This window comes from Triturus cristatus, chromosome 10, assembly GCF_964204655.1.
Source record: "Triturus cristatus chromosome 10, aTriCri1.1, whole genome shotgun sequence".
Lineage (NCBI taxonomy): Eukaryota > Metazoa > Chordata > Amphibia > Caudata > Salamandridae > Triturus > Triturus cristatus.
In genome coordinates, this window is record NC_140593.1 from 206,282,576 (window position 1) to 206,304,861 (window position 22,286).

The following is a 22,286-nucleotide window of genomic DNA, read 5'->3' on the forward strand; positions in this document are numbered from 1 at the left end:
TTCATACTAAAATCCGTACTTGCTGGACCCTTTTTAGTTGTTTCGAAAGAAGAAAACTGCAGACAGCCATCCAGTTTCGAAGTCACAAGGAAAATGTTTTTAAAGGACGTTTGCCGGAAAACTGCACATCCATGTTTTTCCACACTCATTAGTAAACATTGCCAGTGCTTGTGGAAAAGATATGTCATTGCATTGACGTCAGAAAATGATGAAACTCCCCAAACTAGAGGGAGTCAAGTAATCTAGCATAATAGAAACTCCAATAGCGGCTGGCATGACTCGCGGGCTTAAAGTGCCTCGGGCGCGAGGTAGCTTTAGAGCAAAAAAACGAATTTACAAACTTAGGGGCATATCAACAAGGGCTTTATCTCTGCTTTTTTGGCTTTAAAAGCCAAAAAAGGAGAGAGAAAACTAGCGCCCTATCAACAACAGGGTGCTAACACGCAAATTTGCATGTTAGCACCCTTTTACTCTACGCTTCCCCTTGCATCTCTAATGAGATGCAAAGGGGGCGTTCCAGAGTAAAATAATAGGAGAAATGTCGCTAAGCGACATTTCTCCTATTATCAAGAATGTCGCTAACCCTGTTAGAGACAAAAAAAGCAGCGCTAACCGCGGTTAACGCTGCTTTTTTACGTCTGGTATTTTTCTGACTTAGCCATGATATCCTATGGAAGGAGGATATCATGGCTAAGTTTGCCTGTCCCTATCAACAAGGTAACGTAAGATTATCGCTGGGTTTCCAGCGATAATCTCACGTTAGCCACATAGCGTGAGGATTTTTATCGCTATTGAGATAAGCGTTGCTAATAGCACGCTATCTCAGCGATAAAAATTCACGCTAGCCGGCGATAATTATCCTCACGCTAAGAGCGCTGAGTGATAATTATCGCCGGTTGTTGTTGATATGCCCCTTAACTTCCTGCCCTTCCCGCCGCCGCGTCTCTGCTCCTTGCTCCTGCTCCTGCTCCCTCCTCGTGGCGTGGGACAGGAAGCCAGGAACAACAGCAGGGCTCTCCTGACCAATCACAGCGAAGTGATAGGTAGGCACCCAGGCTCCCTGACCAATCGCAACTAGTTTTGAGCGTCTGGGTGGGACGCACCTCCAGGGAATGGGAGCCGGGGCTTGTTCTTCATGCAGGCTGTAATGCAGCCCGCATGGAGAAGGGGTAAAGTGCACACGACTGGTTTGGGCGGCCCGAGGGGGCTGATCAAACAGCCACTGTGCACATTTAGGAGCGGGCAAACCACAGTAGTGGAGGAGCTGGCCCTGAAAAAACTCTGCAAACCGCTGTTTCTAAATTTTGATCATTGGCTCTCATACTACACACCTCTTTTCTCAATGTTTCTTCAACTTGCTTATCACCATTTCAGTTTCTGATGTTACCACCGGTTCAGCTCTTTCTAATCAAATATTGCCAAAAAGGTCCACCAGGCATTTCCCCGGTGGGCCGGTTCCATTTAAGGCCTGCTTTGAAAGCTCAGAGGTGGTGCTGTCTCCCCGGTCACTTTTCCCAGCTCCCCGAAATAATTACGGAAGGCACGTGGGTTGGGGGGGGGGCTTCAAGAGAGAGGGACAGGGAAATGGTGAGAAAGAGATCAGAGAGGGAAGAAAGAAGGAGAATAGAATGGATGGAAATGGTGAGAAGAAGGCGGCAGTGCAGTGGTGCTGTTTTAGGTTCCCCAGTTCGGCCCTGTTAGAGCACTCATGTAGAACCAGCACCATTTACCCACAGGGACCATATTACAGTAAAGGCTCATTTTCATTGTTTGCGCCAGTCTCCCAGCACAAACAAAGAAAATGCGCCCCATTACCATGAATGTGCTGCCCCCACTTCAGCCGAGAACTCGCGCTGCCCTATGGCAGCGCATTCAGGTGAAAAATTGACAGTTGCTTTGAAGCCCCTTTACACCCTGCAGAGGGCTGCGGCGCACTGACAGTGCACCACCTTTATGGGGGCGCACTGTCAGTGTGCCTCCTGACAGCTTCTCTGCATCTGCACCCGCGTCTGTAATACGGCACAGGCGAAGAGGAAAGAGGGATTCTCTCATTTGCATGGTGCACGCCCCCATGCAAATGAGGGAATGCCCCCTGCAGATAGTGCTGGCACTTTATGTGCGCCAGGGCTAGTGGTATTACAGACGGGCCGGACAAGCATCTGTAATACCAAAGTGCCCTGGGGTGAGCAACGTGGGCGCAAACCCCATTGCGCCTCCTGATCACTCTCTGTAATACGGCCCCTGGTGCATGTCCTACATTGAAACAGAAGGATACCGCCTCTGACATGCTACTCCATGTCTGTAGGTTTTTCCACGCACCATACGCCTAAGCTACTTCCACAGTACTATATATTGTGCAGAGTGGTTTCTAGGGCAGGAGGGATGAATTTGGTTCCGGTAATGGATTACTGCTTCCTGACTGTTCTTGTTAGCTTTGGACTAAATAGCCCTTGAAATCAAATCCCCAGAAAACCAGACATGTTGTCAAGCTCATAGAGCCGAATTTGATGCCACTTTTATTCTGGCTTGCAGGATGGGGTGTCGTGTTGTGACATGCTCTTTCTGGGGCGAGTTCCAGCCCCTGCAGGAAAAGGTAACTTGAATATTGCCACAGAAGGTTGTTCTTCAAGTTGTGCTGCAGAGACCAGGTGAATCAAACACTACAACAGGGTTGATTTCAAGCAAAGCCTGCAGTAAAAGCAAACATTGGATCACACACTTCCTTTAAGGCTTTGTGAGCAAAGCTGCATTTCCTACTTTAATCCCTGTTTACATTCTCTTTTTACTTCTTGACAGGTCTGTTTAAATAGCTGTTTTTTAAGATTCAAAAAACTGTATTCAGATGTCTTTTCTTATTTTTCTGCATCTCTCAGATTTATGGTTTGTGTTTAGCTCTCCATTAGAACGTATCTAGGGACAGGCAGAATGTCTTTTTGCCTCGCTTTATTTTTAAATAATGGGCCAAATTAGATTTTCAATTTAAGCAAAACAAATTTTGCTTGATACCGGTACAGAATTGCTTTGACGGGTAATTGCCGTGACTGAGCGCGATGAGCGGGGATGTGATGACAGGGGTTGCTATGTGAGCACAAGCACTTCCAGTTGTATTTAGCAGTAAAGCATTTTTCCGTGTTCTTTAGTGGCTAAAAGAGAACAGTTTGGCGCTATGCTAAAGTAAATCAATTCTTAAAAGCTGCTGTTAGAGCCAGGCGAACGATGGAGGGCTAATATATTCCTTAAGTTGTGATACATTTCTTATACATGATTGGCACACTTGTTCTGTGTGATTCTCTTTTATCAATTTATTGTTGTTTTTTAGTCCTTTTTATCACTGACAATTTGCACTTTTAATGATCTGCAGGAGTACCTTATGCATTTATCTTTGGTTGCTGATACTCATCGATGAGATATGTTGCCGTTCAAATGAATTCTGTTAATTTGACGATTGGATTGTGGAACTCTTTTCATGATGGCTTAGTATGTTGTACAGTGTTGTATTTTATGGCCTGTTTGGCCATATAAAGAATTAATGAAAGTCAAGTAAATGAATATATAGAGCATTGCGATTAGCATTGGAAGAGAAGGCAGATTTCAATTTTTGAAAGTTCATGAATGGAGGTTACAGATCAACTAAATCAGGGCCTCTCTCAACTGGAGAAAACCCCTGAGGCATTTCTAAAGATCCTGAAGCAGTCCTAAGAACTCCGAAACACGCCGAAGCAGTTCTGAAAACCACAAAGCAGTTCTGGGGCTGCCATGTGGTGCTCTATATGTCGCAGCAGCATAACTTGGATAGTCACTAAATCTAGAGATTCCTAACCTTGGTGTCTTGTTTAAAGAAGTTAAAAGTCAAGCTGTTCATGTGGGTTTCTGGGAGTTTTATCATAAATTCCAACTCTTTGTCTGCTTACTTGCAAGCTCTTAACTATGGAGTTTGATGCTTGTGAAACATTGATAGCTCCATGCCATTGGGTGACTGTCACCCAGGCCCTTGTCACCAGCCGACTGGACTACGGAAACGCCCTCTACACGGGAACCACTGCCAAACTTCAAAAACGACTACAACGCATACAGAACGCCTCCGCACGACTCATACTCGACATCCCTCGCCACAGCCACATATCCGCCCACCTGAGAAACCTGCACTGGCTCCCCGTCAGCAAGAGAATCACGTTCAGGCTCCTCACCCACGCACACAAAGCGCTCCACGACATGGGCCCCGAATACCTCAACAACCGCCTCTCGCTCCACACTCCCACCCGCCAGCTCCGCTCTGCCAGCCTTGCCCTCGCCATCGTCCCACGGATTCGCAGAACCACCGCCGGAGGAAGATCGTTCTCCTACCTGGCAGCCAAGACATGGAACTCCCTCCCCGCACACCTACGAATGACCCAGGACCATCTCACCTTCAGGAAACACCTCAAGACCTGGATCTTCGCGCAATAGCCGCCCCCCTCCCCACTCCCCCCAGCGCCTTGAGACCCGCACGGGTGAGTAGCGCGCTCTATAAATGCTTTGATTGATTGGCTTTCAGGTCCTCATATCTTACAGATCGGGCATAAGCTGTCGACACATGTTGACCCAGGTGAACATATTTACACTTGGACTGGTATTTTGTTGAAATTGTCTCAGCCTCTATACATCTGAATAGTTTCATGGTGACATTTGTTTAAACACATAGTCACCTTTTACGTAAAAGCTCACCATTAGCCCTTTTCCTCCCCGTTGCTTTTCTGTTGTCTTTGTGTTCTACTTGGTAGCTGTGATAATATGAGTTCCATTCGGTTTAGCAGGATACAAAAAACAATGTATTAGGAGGCAGCTCCTAAGTACAAGTATAACTAACCTCTTCCGCACCTGTGTTTCTGGCATCTCCGCTAGCCGTCCCAGCAAGGAGATATATAAATTGCTTATTGCTGGCGACCACCACTGACCGCAGGCGAGCGAGCCGACCATTGCTTATGTTGATCTACGCTCACCTGCATCACTTGCAAAAGCAAGTATGCTTTATATTGTAATTGCATTTATATAGCGCTTATTTCCCACGATAAGACGTTGAAGAGCTTTATGGCACAGGTGGAATGCTTCTTTGTAACCCACAGACAGGTGTTCATTTAGTGCTTTTTTGGTTGGTCACCTTAGACTTGTTCTCATAAACACTTGCTGCATTGCTCCAGTTTGTTTGTGGTGGAATAAGAGGGAGTGAGCTATCTTAGCTGGCAGGGATGGGTGATGTTAATTCGTGTTAGGGCGTGTCAGGGTGTATAGATAGTGTCAAGGAAACTTCCACTTGGAGGTTAGAAGGCACTGCTGGTGGGAGCTCGGAGTATGTTAGATTGTATGAGGGATTAGGGGGTTGGATAGATAGGGAAGAGGAAGCTTAGAAGATACATTTCAGGCAAGTGATTACCAGTTTGAGAAGGAAGGGGTTATTGGTTATGTGTGAAGATGGCGGAGATTCACAGAAGAGTAACAAAGAGCAGTGAGCCAGAAGACGTGGAGTTTTGTTTAGGATCCAAATAAGGGCGTGCAGTTTAGAATAGGAATTGAATATGGGGCCCTGGGCATGCAGAGGATGGCTACTCGATGGCAATATGTGAAAGTATTTTGTGTTTTGTGCAGAGATTGTGCAGTGTGGTGGGAGGAAGCTGGATGGATTTCATGCAGTCTTGTGCATGTGAAAGTAGAAAAAAAGCAGAGTATTAGTAATTTGATTTTTTTAAATGTGTTTTATGTAGCACAAACTCAACCAGAAGGTATCAGAGCGCTTTACATGAGCACCAGTTACGTTACAGATGGACACATTCATTTTTGTTAGGTACGGGGAGATTAAGTGATTTGCCCAGAATCACAGGATGGTGAGCACCCCAGCCGAGATTCGAACCCGTTTCCCAGGTTTCAAGGTCAACCGCTCTAGCCATTTTTTAATCATACACGACAGGGTGAGAGGAAGATCTGGCAGCAGCTAAGCTTGTTTGAATTCCTGAGTAAGATCTTGACAAGTTGGCAAGAGCTCCTTACTGTGGAGCAGGCTTTATTCTTTTTGGGTTTCCGGTTTTGTAGAGGAAGGTACATCAGACAGTCTATGATGCTCATTTTGGGAATAGCACCCTTATAACAATTCTAATAAATGTATGAGTGACTCTTTATTTTTGTTGGGAGGGAATTGTATAATTTGGCAGCATGTACAGAGAAAGTAGTGCCGCCCACTGTTTTTTTTATTGTACTGTGGAATGATTAAGAATGGTGATAGTCTGGAACGTAAATTTGTAGGTTTACATATTTGCTGATTTTCATTCTGAGAAATTCACAGCCTGTATAGAGGATTGCCTTCTGAATGATCCATAATAATTTGAATGAGGATATTCTTGTGGCCCGTAACTAGTTTAGAGCCTTTATGTTGGCGGGGATGTGTGTGCATATCTTTATATGTAACACAGTCTGGTTGCTGAGTTCCCAATTCTCTGGAGTTGTCTCATGGCTGAGAGAGCAATGCTGTTATACAGGTCATTTGCATCATCATTGTTCATGAGTCATTCAGTTGCTTTCATTTTTATGAAAATCCAAGATGGAGGAAATACTGTACATCAGAGAGCTTGCACTAAGTACTAGCGGGCAGTCGTAGTGGAAGGGTTTCAGTGCCTACTGGCAGCTTCCAGCAGTCGGTGTTCATATGAATTCATAGTTACATTATCGCCGTGCCCCTTGGTGGCTTCCCTGTGACCTTCGCTGGCATACTGCAAGATATTAGCTCCCACGCATGGCCTTAAAATCTTGACTACAAGGTTACAGAAGTAAGTGATGTTAGCTGGATATTCCTTTATGGTTAAGACAAAGTTCCTCTTTTATGTTTGCAAGCCTTCAACCTCTTGGTTCTCACAATCTCTTTGCTTTTCCACATTTTGTGCAATGCAGCTAGTGCGCGTGTCCATGCCACCAGCCACAGCCTTCTCAGTCATTGATGTTGGTGTTTGCATATTCTATGCGGCATTAGGGAAGCCCTCGCTCTAAAATTTGCTTTAGTTTGCCAACAACTGCTGCAGACACAAAGTCTTTCCATTCGCTCCATATGCCTCCCCGCCCCCATGGTGCCCTTTGTGTGATTGATCACCTGGCAATATGCAGCCAACAGACCAGTGATGGCACCATGCCAACAGCTTTCCGGGTTTCAAGTTTTATGAAGGTCCTGGAAACCATTGATGACCTGAGCGTCTAATTTATTCATAGTTGCCTATATATAATTCCATGCATATTACAGTAAAATAATTTACAGAGGAAGTATCATGTTTAGTTTTTCAGTGCCTAATGGCCTATTCAAAAACATATATCGTGTTCCCCCTCCACAGCAAAGCCCAGGGGTGCCATATTCAGATTAATAACTACTTTACAGAACTACTTACTTCCCTTCAACCTCACACGTGGACCCAGCCCACACACAAACCCACACTATTTTCATAAGACTGTCTAAGTGTGTTTAAGGAAATGAAACATCTGCAAAAATACAAGCATTTTGTTCTTTTGGGAAGTTGAAGGCCAGATAGAGTGCGAAAGAGCTGTTCCGGTTAACATGTTCAGAAGTTCCTAGGTAGTTTTCACAGTAACAATATTCTCATTATTTTTATCGCAATGTAAGAATAAATGTATTTTAAGTGTCAGTCCTTTATAAATCCTTCTGCTGTCAGTGTTTTGAACAGTATTTGCCTCCAGGTGGTAGCGTGAACAAGCTCACTATATGCATGCCTATAGCAGCTGACGGAAGAGCAGTCAGAAGATGATTCCTCAGTCGGTTATGTTCCTGAAATCCAATGAGAAAGTATAATCCTTCTAATGAATTCCTCGCATGTGAGCGAGCTGTGGTCCTGGGAAGGTTTAGGCAAGTAGTTTTGAGAAACCATCTTAAAGATGCTCGAAGTGTTTGTTGAGATACCAAGGGGCTAATTACGATGTCTGACGGACATAAGATCGCCCAACACTGTCTTGGTTCTGGATCCGACTGAACTCTGGTCGGCGATCCCAACCGCCTAGTTAGTTTGGTCGCATTCCTACATTTCACTATGGGAGCCTGCATTACTGCTGTAAACCTGAACATAATACATGCTCCCATAGAGAAATGCGGGGTGCAGTTCGTCCCTGGACCCCGTGGCAGGCACCTCAAGGTGCCTGCCACAAGGTGCAAACATCAACAGGGGAGCACCATAAGTGCCCCCTCGGCCCCCAACCGGAGGCCGCATAACCAAGGGGGCCCTGCTGGGGGCCCCTAAACCCGCTTTCCAACATGGCCTGCATTGAAACCATGTCGGAAACCATGCATCGTAATCCCAAGGGCGGAAAGGCCCGCCCTTTGGGATTACAGGCCTGTTCCAACTGGCTGACAGGCACCTCGAGCCTGGCGGAAGCCAGCGGGAATGACCGACCGGTTTAGTTTCCGTCAACCGGCATTGTAATGAGGTGGTCGGAAAGTAAACCGAGAGGCCTATTACGATGCGACCCGAACGGCTCCGACCACGCGGCATTGTAATCGGCCCCCAAATGTGTCTTCTATGACCCATTCCTTTAACGTGAACTACCGTTTATGCAGTTCATGGCTTTGTTGTTCGCTTCTTGTTGAACCCTTTACCTGTCGAAAAGCGCAGCAAAACTTCCATATTTTCGTATATGAATCGCCCATTGAAAACAATAGGTTTACAATTCAAGAAGTATCAACAGTACCATGGTGCAACAAAACGGTGAACAGTGAAGGTGCACAGTGGGTTCATTGCTTTGACTTCTACTGTAATTGTGTAAATGTCTCACACAATCAAAGTTCCCGCTCGTGCCAGAATGATTTCATGAATCTTTGATAAATCTTTCTGAACCTTTAGGAGTCTCTTCAAGCACATTATATTGTCTGTCTAAGGAGTGCCGGTTTTTACAATATCCACCATAATTTGGCGACGGAAGGCCTTCTTTAGAGCTCCATTCATGACCTCACGATGCTCGTTGATTTTTATTGGTCTCTTTGTCTGAAATGTAAAATGTACTGCTCCTGGAACTGTTTAGCATTTCCCCTAGAAAAATAAAAAAAACTGCAGTGTATAAATCCTGAAGCAGTTAGTGTTCATAACTTTGCCTTGTGGGTGCAAGGTGGCAAGTAGCAGCTTTTATTTAATTTTCTCATTTAACATATAGCTCCCTTGTTTATTAATGATTCATTTATTTTATGGAGAAAAAATAATTGTGATGTAATGTAATTTGTTAAGTGATTGGATCGTTGATGACCATTCAGCTAATTTCCAAATCGTAATTATGTCAAACAAATCCTTCAGGAGTTCCCCATGTTCATATTGGTGCATTATTTGTAAGTTAAGTCATAAAGCATTGGAAAGTCAAGTATAGTCCAATTCTGTTATAACTATCAGAATCCTTCCTTTAACACCTCAGGTTCCGCCGCCAGCTCTCTGAGCCTTGCAACTCCTTCCCACCCTTGCCTGCCATACAGAGGGAAGGACGCCCGATGTACCACCGCCAGATGTCTGAGCCAAACATCCATTTTCCTCCGCATGGTTTTAAACAGGAGTACCACGACCCCGTCTACGAACACAACGCCATGGTTGGGAATGCCAATGGCCAAAGCTTCCCGCCTCCTTTAATGATTAAACAGGAGCCTAGAGATTTTGCGTATGACTCAGGTAAGAACAATGTTGTTCTACTCCTTCAAATATCACAAACCAGAATTTGTCCCGCCCAGTTCCGTCAATTGTTAAAAAGCAGTGGACCTGGTGCTCTGTGTTCTTTGCTGTTTTACCATTTTTAAGTCTTGTTAACAGATGCCTTTTAGATGCCTACAGGTCTGGATCAGTTTATTGCTTACCATGTATTGGTTTTATTGTCAACATAATTTACTTGCGTTTTATTGGACAGCTTTCCTTCCTCTTCTTGTGTTTGCCACACCTTTGGAGCAAAGCTTTTTTTTAACCATCCTTTTGAGTGGATCACTTTAATCCTTCCACTGCTTACAGTCAAAGAGCTACTTTTTCTCCATGGGAGTGCATGTGTTTTCTTACTCTCTCCCTCATGTGCTACATCCTCCTTCACATCCCATTCCCCTGTCTTTCACGTATAGCTCTCCCTGCCCCACCTCGTTCGTTTCTTTCCCTACCACTCCAGGCCTTTTGCTGCTGTTTATACATTTATTTTTCAATTCCACCCTCAGCTTCTCCATTGTTCCAGCCCATCGGCGGTGGTGACTTGTTAATGCATTCCCTGACAGCCACTCCTCCTTTGCTCCCCTCACCCCTTCCCACCACTTTTTGTATTATTATTATTATTTTTTTTCATTTTGAGGACCCAGCCATTGGATGGTAGTACCAGACCCCCACTTTCACTTCATGTCCTTTTTGGAGTTTTTTAGTTTTTTTATTTAATGCTCCAAGACAGGCATCCCTCATTTTGGAATTGCAAATTAAATGTACGGAAAAAAAATGGCTTCCACATCGTGGTGCATACATGTGTGTATGTGGAGATGCACGCACAACTGTGCATCGTGATGCACTGTATTTTTTTTGTTTTTGATAATGCTATTTCATTTTGGCAAACAAGCTTTTCATTCTTTTCATTTCTTTTTGCTAAGGCGGAATAGCATCAGCAAAGACAAAAGCTCTAAAACCATTGAATGGTGTGACCTATTGTGCTTTTGTTTGTGTGTAGTGGTGAATTGTTTGGGTCCTTTTAAGTTGTTTACAATGGTCCTCTGGAGTTTTCTACTGGTGCTTGACAGTTTTACACTGACATTTCTAGCAACTGACTGGTGGAAATTGTCACTCTTAGGTCTCATCTACAGACACCTTTTAGTTGTCTGATGTCAAAAATACCTGTTGTGGCTATACCCAAATTTACACTTACCTTTGGGCCATCCTATTTCTTACAATTGATTGGTTGTTTTGTCATCTCATTTCCTTGCTTTGCTTTCTCTTCTGTAGCATAGTATCTTTAGCATCCTTTTGACTAGATGACTCATATCCTTCCACTAATCACATTAAGGGAACATTTTCCACCCTACTCCATGGGAGTGCGTGAATTTTCTTTCTTTCTCCCTCGTGAGCTTCAGCCACCCACAAATACTAGCTCTCTACCACGTGTGCTCTATTGGCGATTTCCATCGCCAGCTTCTTAATTGCTTCCTTCAGTTTTTCCTGGCTGTTTATTTTAAAAAATGTTTTTTTGCTTTTTATAAATTCTCCCGCTTGCTTTCGACAGTCTCTGTGGCTTCCCATAGCTTCCTCCCCTATGTTGTCTTACCAAACCCACTCCTCCAATGCTCCCTGATTCCTCCCTTACCGGGTCTTTAAAAAAGTGTGTGTTGGTCAATTTTTTGTAGGGCCTTGTAGCTACCAGTTGCTGATGGACCTTTCCATTTTTAAAAGGTGCATCTGTGCATTTTTGAATTCCCTTTTTTATGTACCACTCCAAGACACATCTGCCATCTTGGAACGGTTAATAGAAGAATAAACTAAATGGCGACTGCTTCATGCAGTGTGTGCTTGCAAGTGGGGTGGCCCAGGCACCTCATCCCCTTGGGCCTCCAAATCTTCATGTCACATATGCATGCATATACATTATTACACTCTTGATACATTCTTTTTTTTCTGCCCAGCATCAGCAAAAGCATTGGCAAAGTCCCAATAGTATGTAAAGGCAAGACCTACTGGTGCTTGTAGCACTAATGAGTGTGTGCATGTTTGGGGGTCAGTAGAGTTGACAATATAAATATTATGTAATCTGGCGTCTGTGTTTCATCTCAGTGCTTGTGGCAGCATTCATGAGTCTCTTGCAGTGCTTAACTGGCCCTGCATATTGTCCAGCTTGATTGCCCTTGTGCATACAGTGGGATCAGCACAATATACAGTGGTCAGACTGTTTCTACAAGCGCATATTTCAAAGAAGGGGCATTGCAGTGTGTGCTACCCTGTTGCTCTCTAGTATCCTCTATTTACAATTTCTTCGGCATTGGTTTCTTGATTTAGAAAGCGGAGCAATGAAGGATGGCAGCAGACCAGGGATAGGGATCAATTTCTTGGATGCGACAGATCGCCTGCAGGGAAAATGGTCTCAGCTGACTTCCATTAAGTCTCCGGATCACCGTGCATGTGGTCCCGCTTCGAGGATTTTTAAACAGGCCTTTCCTCGCTCCCTACCATTATGAAAGCTTTCCACGAGTATGGCTGAATTTTGTGAACTATGCTTTTTAGAACCATTCTGGACCAATCACATCGTGCACTAATGTTATCCATGACTTTGGAGAGAGGGAATGTTTTATCACATATACGCCTTGATGTATAGTAATATCCTTTTTCACAAACGCAAATGATATATCATTCTGGTTGTATCTGTTGACCTTGTGGTCTGATTCTTCCACCTGACTGTGGTTCTCTCCTCATTGCATTGTGGGAAATAGCTATTTGAATGCTGCTACCCACTGGCTTCGTTGGAGGTCTGGTGAGGAGGTATTTGGGAATGCTCATCTCCTTAGGTTTAAACACATGTATTTCACTTTTACAGGTAATCTGTTGAAAATGGAGCTAAGCACTGGGATGAAATGCAAATTTCAGATTACGAAATTCTTGAATCTTGTGGTTATAGCGGCTGACATTTTCTACCTTTTGCTTAGGGTGGCCTTTTTTGAATGGTGTTGATGTTTTCAGAGAAGTGTCAGAAGAGGAATCATTGCCCAGACCCTACAGACTCGTGGGCTGCAGCCGGCGCTGCCTAAACAGGCGGCTTGCGTTTCAGGCCATGCCAGGTTCTCCTAACCATCCGCATTCATCCCACTAAATTAAAAGGCGGCAAAATGGATCTTTTGTGAACACGCTTTGCTTTTGGCAAGTACTAGATTGTAACACTAGCCCTTCTTGGTCTAAGTTCCTTTATGCTCAAAATGCTTAATTTCTATTGCAGAGCAGGGCACTAATCTTTGTCCCAATTTATAGCAAATTGCAACTTTGTGGCTACACCCAGGGCGCAGAGATTTCTCACGCGTGCGAAAATGTTGACTGAAAGCTGTTTCTTTTGGAAGCAATGATCCAAATTTCTTGAAAAAGAAATCTTAGGAGCCGTGCAAAAATAATAGATCTTATTAAATTGGGGGCATAGCAAATGATTGCTCTTAGCCACGGTATCACAGCATATAGTTGTCTCTTAGATACTTGAAATAAATTATAGTCAACAACCGTGGTCTGTAGCTGCTCTATCCTATTGCCATCTGGTCTCCAAATGCAATCATTTTTCGTCTCTTGCTGAGAGTCCATTAAATAGCCCTTATGAAACCTTATGCTTTATCACAGAATAATTGATTCCCTTCTTCCTCCTATTGCTGATGGTGTATGAGAAAAAAAAGGTTTATTTCTGTGTTTCGCGGCACCCGTAGGAAGGATATGTAAACCTGCTGGAAAACGGTATTGGCACTTTGAGATGTTCTCACCGGGATGTTTAAAGAGCGGCACGTGGGATAATATTCGCTTTCCATTCATAGGAGGTGAATGAAGCTGACAGGTGGCAAAAGGCAATGAGATGGGAAGTAAATCTGAGTCGATGTGTCATAAAAAACACGAGATGACAAAGTCTGGTTTGAAATGGTGGACACACTCTTTCGTTTCACAGGCATTCAGCGGAGCCCTCAAGAACCTTAAAGTACGACAATTCATGTATTACCAGTCCAAATGTTTTCAGAGTTTTAGAGAGAGTTAGTGAAGGATTTGTTGGAGCTGTGCCCGTCTGAAGGCACCTTGGTGCTAGGACTCTGCAAAAAAGTGTTTCTAGAATGATCCGTTTACAAGACAGATCAACCTTAAGCGCCCTACAGAGACGTCTGGGGTTACCAATATGCAGAGGGGCAATTGGAAAATACTTCCTTGCCCTCAAGAAGTGACTGCTTGAATCAAGGATGAACATGGATAGGTAGGGCTCCAAATTGCAGTGGATGAAGAAGATTGTGGTGCTTCCCAGTTTTTTGGGAACACCACCTCTTTGTGCTAATCATCCTCGTCAGATTTTTGGTGACTGTTCATGTGGGATTTGAAGCCCTTTTTTCTCTCTAAATGTTCCTCATCACATCCCCTGCACGAGATCATTATCTACTGACCTTCAGGTGCAAAGTGGAGCATTACACGCAGGCAATGTAATGATCTGAATGTAGGTCGGTTCTCACACCTATCTCTTAATTCATGCTAAAAGACCTTGTACATTACTAGTTTTAGTCCACATCCTCTGTTGAACATGAGAACGTGCTGTATAATTTGGGTACCCATTCGGTTGGCTGTCCTTGGTCATATTTGCATGATGGCATGGTCATCTCTTGATCCCATTGCCATTCACCTCTTCATCAGCTCCATATAAGTTGTTAGTTTTCCATCACAAGGTTTTCTTCCCATGGGCATGTTTGAGAAGCTTGGCACCACATGAATTCTTCTAGAGGCTAGCTCGTCTAGTTTGCCTCTTATCTTTTATCCCACATAGTGGAACGTTTCTTAGGTGTTAACATTTTTCTGGATAACTTTCAGTGTTTTTCTTCAATACATTCTCTGGTTCAGTGTTACAGTATCTTCCATTTTTGGTACTAAAACCAAGCTGTTTGGGTTTTTGCTATACTCACTATGACCCAACATAACATATTAGTAAACTTGTTTGTGCTTGTCCTCCTTTTTCTTTTTTTTTTTTTTTTTTAAAAAAGCCTTCTTTCATGAACAGTCTGAGCCAAATGTGCCTCAAGTCCATGGTCAACTGCAAACATGTTTTTTTGCCAACAATTCTAAATCCCTATTACAGTGGGATCGTCTAGAACGCTACAGTGTCACGGCTTTACCTTCCAAAGATGCACACATTTTTTTTACTGAAGATAATTTTACTTTTACTAACACAGTATACTATTCCAAAGACTGATCCATCCTCTCAAAGTAATGGTAGCAAAAGGTGTCTGGAATGACAACTGGCTCAATACATATGGCTGGCAAAGGAGAGCTAATTCTGTCCTCTTCGAAGTCCTCACACACAATGGGTGTTGGTGGCCCATAAATTAGCTGTCGCTTCCTCATTAGATAAGCCCATTGTTGTACTGAAAGCTGCTTTTCTATTCAGTGAACAGGTTTTCTTAGGGTTTTATTTTTATATTACCTGGAGTTTCCCATTAACGCTCTTAATGTGTGAAGGTTGAGGACAGCAGAACTAGTGCAGATCGTCCCACAATGTCCTTCAAATGCGCCTCAACACTGACCAGAGGCAGCCATTTCTAGAAGGAAAGAGGATGACTTTAGATTTCAAATGCTTTCCTATAAACACATTTGTGATTTCGTGCCATATTTGATGCTCTGTACATTCAACCGGATTTACTTCTAATTTCTCTTAGCTGGCAATCGGAGCCTGTTGCTACGGGCTGTTGGCAACTTCTCAGTTGGACTTTTTTTTTTTTAACAGTTGTCGGCTACTTCTGAGCTGGACTGTTTGTGAGCCAATGACTTGTAGCAAGGTTCGCCTACCATGTGACTGATGCTGAGTCATGCAACTTTGCATTCTTGTCGCCTCATGCTTTACTGTTGTTAAACTTCCCATTAATTGTCTTGGTGTTTACCATTCCACTGTATTAGGTTCCTGTGTAGGGCCTATGTTACTTCACTCTTTCTATAACCTTGATCATTACAACTGAGCCCAAGAGCCTGGATTTTAAATGTCTGTATTGAGATCTTTGTTCGTCTCTTGTATTAGACATTGCTTGTCTAGGAGTTCCTCACAGTGTGAGTGATCTACCACTGATTCAGAATCCATGTTCTCATTTTGAAGGACTGTCATCAGTTGCAGTTTCGGTTTTGTCTCACCTTTGAAGATTGGCCACTCTGTACTACTCTACTCATTACCTTCTTGTGTTTATGCTGCTGCTTTATCTTAGTATTCTTCTAAATACCCTTTTCCTTTTTCCTAAATGTAATTGCAATTTGTTCACTTTCCTAGCTCCACTCTAGTAGACTTTCATCCGTTTAGTCTCATTGGATCTTTGCATGTTCTTAATTTGTAGTAGGTTCTTTTTAGTGACCCTTTATGAGAAGTGTAATGAGCCATGGCTGATGGAGCACGGTGACCGGCTGCCTCCATCTGCCCGTGTCAAGGCAACGCAAGTGCTGATTGTACTGCACAGTCTTGCAGCACATCTTGGTCAAAGTATGGCATAGTGATTGCTTTTGGTGGAGCAGTGAACCAGCATTTTGGAAAGGGAGTGCTTGTCCCTTCAGTCCTGAATGGTGTAACCCTAAGTCCAGCCTGTGTGTGAGGGACCCTTTCAGACGGAGCGCTGAGTGACTGTCCGTCCACTCAGTAAACACCAGCTTGCTTCTGCAGCTCATGCTCTTGGGTATCCAGGATACCTGGCATGCACCACATCAGGGCACAGCGAGGGCAGACAGTAATTCTTTGAATCAGTGGAAGGAATAATAGAATTGATCATTCGACGCGCCTGGGGTGGGTCAGTCTGGTTCCTGTACAGTGAGGATCTGTGACGTCATGGTCACATGTTTTAATCCATGCTGGGCCTCTTCACCGGTCAGTATACCAAAGTGTATATTATGAGTACCATTGAATGGGGTTACACTCGTCTTCCTTTATACGCCAATATTTCCAGCAGACCTCTCTGGATAAATCTGTGCTCCATTGTTAAACCTCTTTCGGTTATGTTTAAGTTCAGAAAGCAAAGTAAATGTTCAGGAAAAAAATGTTCATAGTGAATGGAGGGATTAGTAAAGAGCCCGCTTGTTCACACTGCTTCCCAAACAAAGGTGCTATACCTACACGATTTTGTAAATTGAAGAGCTGGGTCCGAGCAAACAGCAAGAATAACTGGTTTATTTTGTTTTATATTGCAGACGTGTGCGTTATATATTCATAGATTGTCCATTGTTTTAAGAAAGCGCAGCAAATGACTTCATGTGCTCAACAACAGGCAGCACTATCCGCAGACCGTGACGCTGCAGGCAGCTTTCCATAGAAATGTATAAATATCATTTACATCTTCGGTTACAGTAAGTGGCAGCAGCTAGTGATTTGATTTGTGGATTGAGAGCACAATCTGGATTTGCTCTTTGTGCATTAAGGCAGGTCAAATGGACACGGGCTGCTTTTTAAATCATTAATGGAGGACTCAAGCCTGCTTTAAACCAATCACATCAGCTCCAGCCAAGACTGATTCATCCCCAGGGCTTGAGCGCTGAGCGCGCAGTTCTCACATGAATGGGCTTTGTTAGCCTGAAGTTTCATTCATAAAATGGAGGAAGAGAGTAAAAAAAACTGAAAGGCCGACTTGCACAAAGCTGGAGGGTGTAATGTTCCCTCAGCTGTTGCCGTTCCCAGATAGCGTGCAAAAATGATTAATGTTCATTGGCCCCGGGCCTTGAGTAACGCAACACCGTGCTATGGCCTCGGCGTGTTCCTAGTGTGCAGCCAATAGGAACTCCTCGTGCCGAAAGCAGAAAGATAAACAGGATCTGGTTGGTCCGAATTCCTCGCAGATCTGTCACTTAAGCCACATTCTCTGTTTGTGCAAGCCGAGATTTACAGGCCAGGGAGGAGAAGGAGAAGGGGAGGCAACCGGAAGGGGAAAGGAAACGCAGTTTTGTTTTACATACATGTCTGTCAGCAGAGCTCAGAAAAGGAAATCTGCAGTCTGCTTTCTATGAACCAGATCAGGTAGACAAATATGATCTTTAAAGTTAAAGTGATTCACCTATATATTTCTTTTCTTTTCTAGAAAGGCACAGTCATCTTAAAGCCGAAATTAGCCTTTTGCTTGCAGTTACCCACAGAAAAACACCCATGTGTGCGTGTGTGTAATAACTGTATCTCTTTCTAAGTCATCAGTATGTGCTACCTACTATGTGATTCCTCGTTTGCAAGTTTATTATCTTTATGAAAACTATTCTAAATAATTTTCGGTTTAATTATAATAATTCTCGGATTAAAAGTTTCCCCCCTCACGTCCTCATACTAAGGCTGTGTTTCACTGTACCTTGGTAAAAATTAAACATAGGAAGTATTGTGCAGACATCGGGCTTTTGGCACGTCTGTGTGTAATTTAGCACACCATACCGATTACATAAAGTCTTGTACAAACAGAATATTAGCATTGCATATTACCTATGCGGTAGAATACAATGTAGCAAATTGACTTGTCCCTTGATAAGTTATTTACCTATGCAGCGGTGCACATTAATATTAAAATGGTTAAAGTCTGAGAGGGCCACGCCTGGATTAGCACAAATGACCTCAACTTTGCAGATATCTGAAGCAGTCGCATAACCGCCTCATCTAAGCAACCCTCACATGTGGACATCTCATCCGTCTGTGAGAGAGGTCCTCCTAACCACCATAACCCAAGCCCGTGAATTTCCTTTCGTTGCCATTGCGTCAGTTCGGAGAGGGCCCTTGAACGAGCTCTCTATCTACGGATAGGTGTCTTGTGGCCACCAAGAACTCAGTGCTCCAGTCCTGGGCTTTTCATTGATTTCGGGCATTTCGTTGAATTCCGGTGCATTTGTTCGCTTGAATGCGCTGAACAAGGATGACAACTCCCAGAATAACATTAGGGGCTCATGACGAGTTTCCTGGAGCAGTATCGGCAGAGGGCAGTTATTAGGGGCTCAATGTTTCTGGACATGTTCATCCTAGTACTGTACATGCCGGTTTACAGGGTGCGAATCCACACCCAGTGAAGTTACAGGCCAGCCCGCGATCCCTGTGCACTGTGGGTGGGAAAGGGATAACCTACCCCCGCCCCCAGCAATGCCCTGATAGGTTACACACTCCCCTCAGCATCCTGACATCCCCCAACCCACAGCTCTTATTTTATTTGGCCTAGAACTGGCAGCGACACCGGGAATGGACCAGGTATTCCTAGGTTTGTGTTTTCCCATTCTGTGGTCAGTAACTTACATTTCTCTCTAGCTAGTTTTGTACAGCATGTTTAGAAAGAAAAGTGTCTGCCCCATCCCATTTAAAAGCTTCTGACGAGGAACACATGTAAACTAGGATGTATTATCTTCCATGGAACCTTAACTGAACAGTTGCTAATGCCTGACTTCCAAAATATGCATTCACACACCCCTGTGCTCGCACCCACACAAATGTTATTATTATGTGGAACATAAAAAAGAAGCAACCCTTCTTTTGCCGTATAAATGTTCCTGGGACCTTGGTTAGTTTCATGGCCTCTTCATGGTGTCTTAGCACAAGACTTAGATTAGAAGGGGGTCCCTAGCTAAGTCCTACTTCTCCTGCTGAGTCAGCTGTATGCTCACCTCAATGAACATGTGCACAGTCTGTTGTGTGGTGGTGATGGAAATCAGCATGCTGTAGCCCAGTGTGACCAGTCTGCACAAGGCTCCTTATTAAACGCACACTACCAGTAAACTTGGGAATCGAGGGGTGCGTGGCAGTAAATGGATCATGTCCACGATTCTTCGGGACAGGATGTGCATGGGGGATCCGTAAGGTATATCACCATAGCCCCTGGACCTGAGGGATTCCAAACCAACCATGCATGGTTGGATGTTAGTTTTCAAGTTGTGTTTCTAAAGGCCTAAAGAAGACATGTTTAGCTTGGCATTGGGTACTGATGGTGTTTTGTTTTTGTCCAGACATTGTGGATGCATAGGATGGTAGTTTTCTTTGTGTGCGTTAGTCAGATTGAAAAATATACTCCGTGTTTGAACTTACATTTCGATTGTTGATGCCTGATGGTCAAATTGACTAACTGTTTGATGGGAAATGCCACTGGTCTCAGTAAAATATTTCTAACATATGTAAGCATGGCAACCTTTAATGGCAGGTGTTAAATATACCTGTCAAAGCAGGAGATCTGAGTCCTTACACGACAGCTGTTAACTCTTTGAATAGTGTATTTTAGTAAAAAAAGGACCTTTGTAGAGCAGTAAACCTTCCCATCCCATTGCCCGTGTGGCAAAAAGAGTCGTCTGTGGGGTTCTATTTACAAAACTATATCCTATGATGCGAATCAAGTGCAGGATTAGGGGATATAGCAATCCTAACACCCTAAACTGATTGAGGATAGTCCTACGGTATATGTTACATACCCTTTTTAGGTCTCACCTATCAGACAGAGCACGCAATCTGGTTGTGAAAGACCAATTGTAAACTCACAGTGGCCTTACAGCCCGCCCATTACTTAGCAATAGCTGGCTTTATTGTCACTCTCATTTGCTTGCTTCTTATTCGATAGCTAGCCTTCCTCTTCTTGTGTTTGTCCGTGATCCAGACCATAGCCTGTCTATCATCCTTGCAATTGGCTGACTTGTATCCTTCCATTCCTCGCTTTTAGGGAACCACTTAAATTAGGTTTTGCCTGCACAGCGGTTGCGCTGTGCTTGTGAAATCTGTTGTATTTAATATAAATCTTAAGATGGGCTTACATCTCGCCCTTGCTTTTTATTGCTTTGTGTGCTAACCACTTACGTTTCCTCTGTTTCTATTGACTGTGGCATACTACTTCCTGTTGTTCCTCTGTGTTTTTCTTTAGCAGTTTCCCGTGGCTCAAGTACTGTTTAATTCTGCTTTGCTGGAACTTCTTTCAAGTGTGTTAGCATCCTTCTGTCACTACAAGATCTACACCCTTGCTTTGAAGCTATGGTGTTGCCCATGTGCTGTTGGCTCTGCTCACTGCGGGTCTCAGTGGAGACCTTGTGATCCCAGTTCTGGCATGGTACTCACCATTTCCCCCCTGCTCCGAAGCAGGCACCCACTCTAGTGCTTCGTTTTGTTGCGGAGGCCGGCACTTACAGAGACCCTGCTGCGGCTATATCGAAGGTATCGAGCATGCAGGAAGAGTGACCTTCACCCCTCGCAGCTGTGTGCCCGGCTTTGCTTGTTTTAAGTCCCATCCTCCTTCAAAAGAGTACTGCACCTCATAGAAGCTCGGCTGAGAATCTAGGTACTTGTAGTGTGTGTGCCACTTGCCACCTTGTGCAGTTGGGTTCCGACCGTTTAACAGCTTCGTCTTCCTAAAATCTAGCTAAAAAACCTGAGAACTGCAGATGTTATCAATCCCACCATCTCCTGCTTCTAGTATGGGTTTTGGCAGTCTGGTCTCAGTTCCTCTCACCCACAGCCCTGTTCACTTTGAAACTTAGCTAGGCATGTGAGCGCTACCGTTTACCATACATGCACTCTCGTTGGCTTCTCTCATTCAGTGCACTGGTAACGTCGGCTCTTTCCAAGCCACCGTGCTTCCCCGTATTCACCAAATGCAAATCTGTCTCAGATGCTCTCATGCAACAGAACACACCATATGGAGTGGATGTCCAAGACCCAGTTCTCTCACCTCTCCCGTTAACTGAGTGATTGGCTTATATAACCTATCACTTCCATTAACTTAAGTGATTGGCTTACCTCCCGTTAACTTGAGTGACTAGCTTACATCAGCTCTCTTTTATGAACTCGAGTGATTGGCTTGCATCGCCTCACTAATATTAATTCAAGTGACTGGCTTGCTTCGCCTCTCTCTCGTTAACTCGAGTGACTGGCTTACATCACCTCTCTCCTGAGTAAATCGAGTGACTGGCTCACATCACTTCTCCCCTATTAACTCGAGTGCCTGGCTTACATCACCTCTCTCCTCTCCCATGAACTCGAGTGACTGGCTTCTTAAACAATTAGATAATTTGTGAAAATGCAGATAGACAATGCACACCCAAGCAACACCCAAACATTTCAGCATGCTGGTTAGATTGAACACTAAACTCCGAAAGTTAACACATGAGCGACACTTGAACAGAGATCTCAAGCCGGTCCTTGGCGTGTTTGAGTGGAACCTACAGTCCTTTTTTCTGTAGATTCTGACGCTTGCTGTTTTAATTTTCTCTTCAAAGCCGGTGGACTGGACAGCAACAGCAACAAAAACAGGAATGGCGAGCTACATGCAGGTGGCACAAGGCAACTTGGTCTACTCTGTCATCCCGCAGGCGGGCATTCTATTACCTTCTTTCACTAGTGACCAGTCGCCTCATGTGATTCGTGGCAACTAGTAATCTCCCTGGGCCTCGCCCCGTAATTGAAAACATTGCTTAGAAATAATTCACTTACATGCCGTGCAATGAACCAGTGCATCGCTTACCTATAAGTTCATGACCACACAAATCGCTGCATATACATTTAGGGGTGCTCATGGCCTCACATTTAGAGAAAAACTAGTGTACGGGAGCAAATACTGCCTGTGCACTCTTCAAGAATAACATACACATTAACAATGTGTTGAGGTGTTT

General features: G+C 44.0%; 1 protein-coding gene across 1 annotated transcript in view; it reads left to right on the forward strand.

Annotated features, from left to right (window-relative positions):
• The window catches only part of ETV1 (ETS variant transcription factor 1), a 134,683-nt gene that overhangs the window by 70,533 nt on the left and 41,864 nt on the right, over positions 1-22,286 (forward strand). Inside the window, exon 8 of the mRNA XM_085630815.1 lies at positions 9,421-9,668. Coding sequence (XP_085486941.1) covers positions 9,421-9,668 — 248 coding nt within the window. The remainder of the gene's footprint in view (positions 1-9,420; positions 9,669-22,286) is intronic.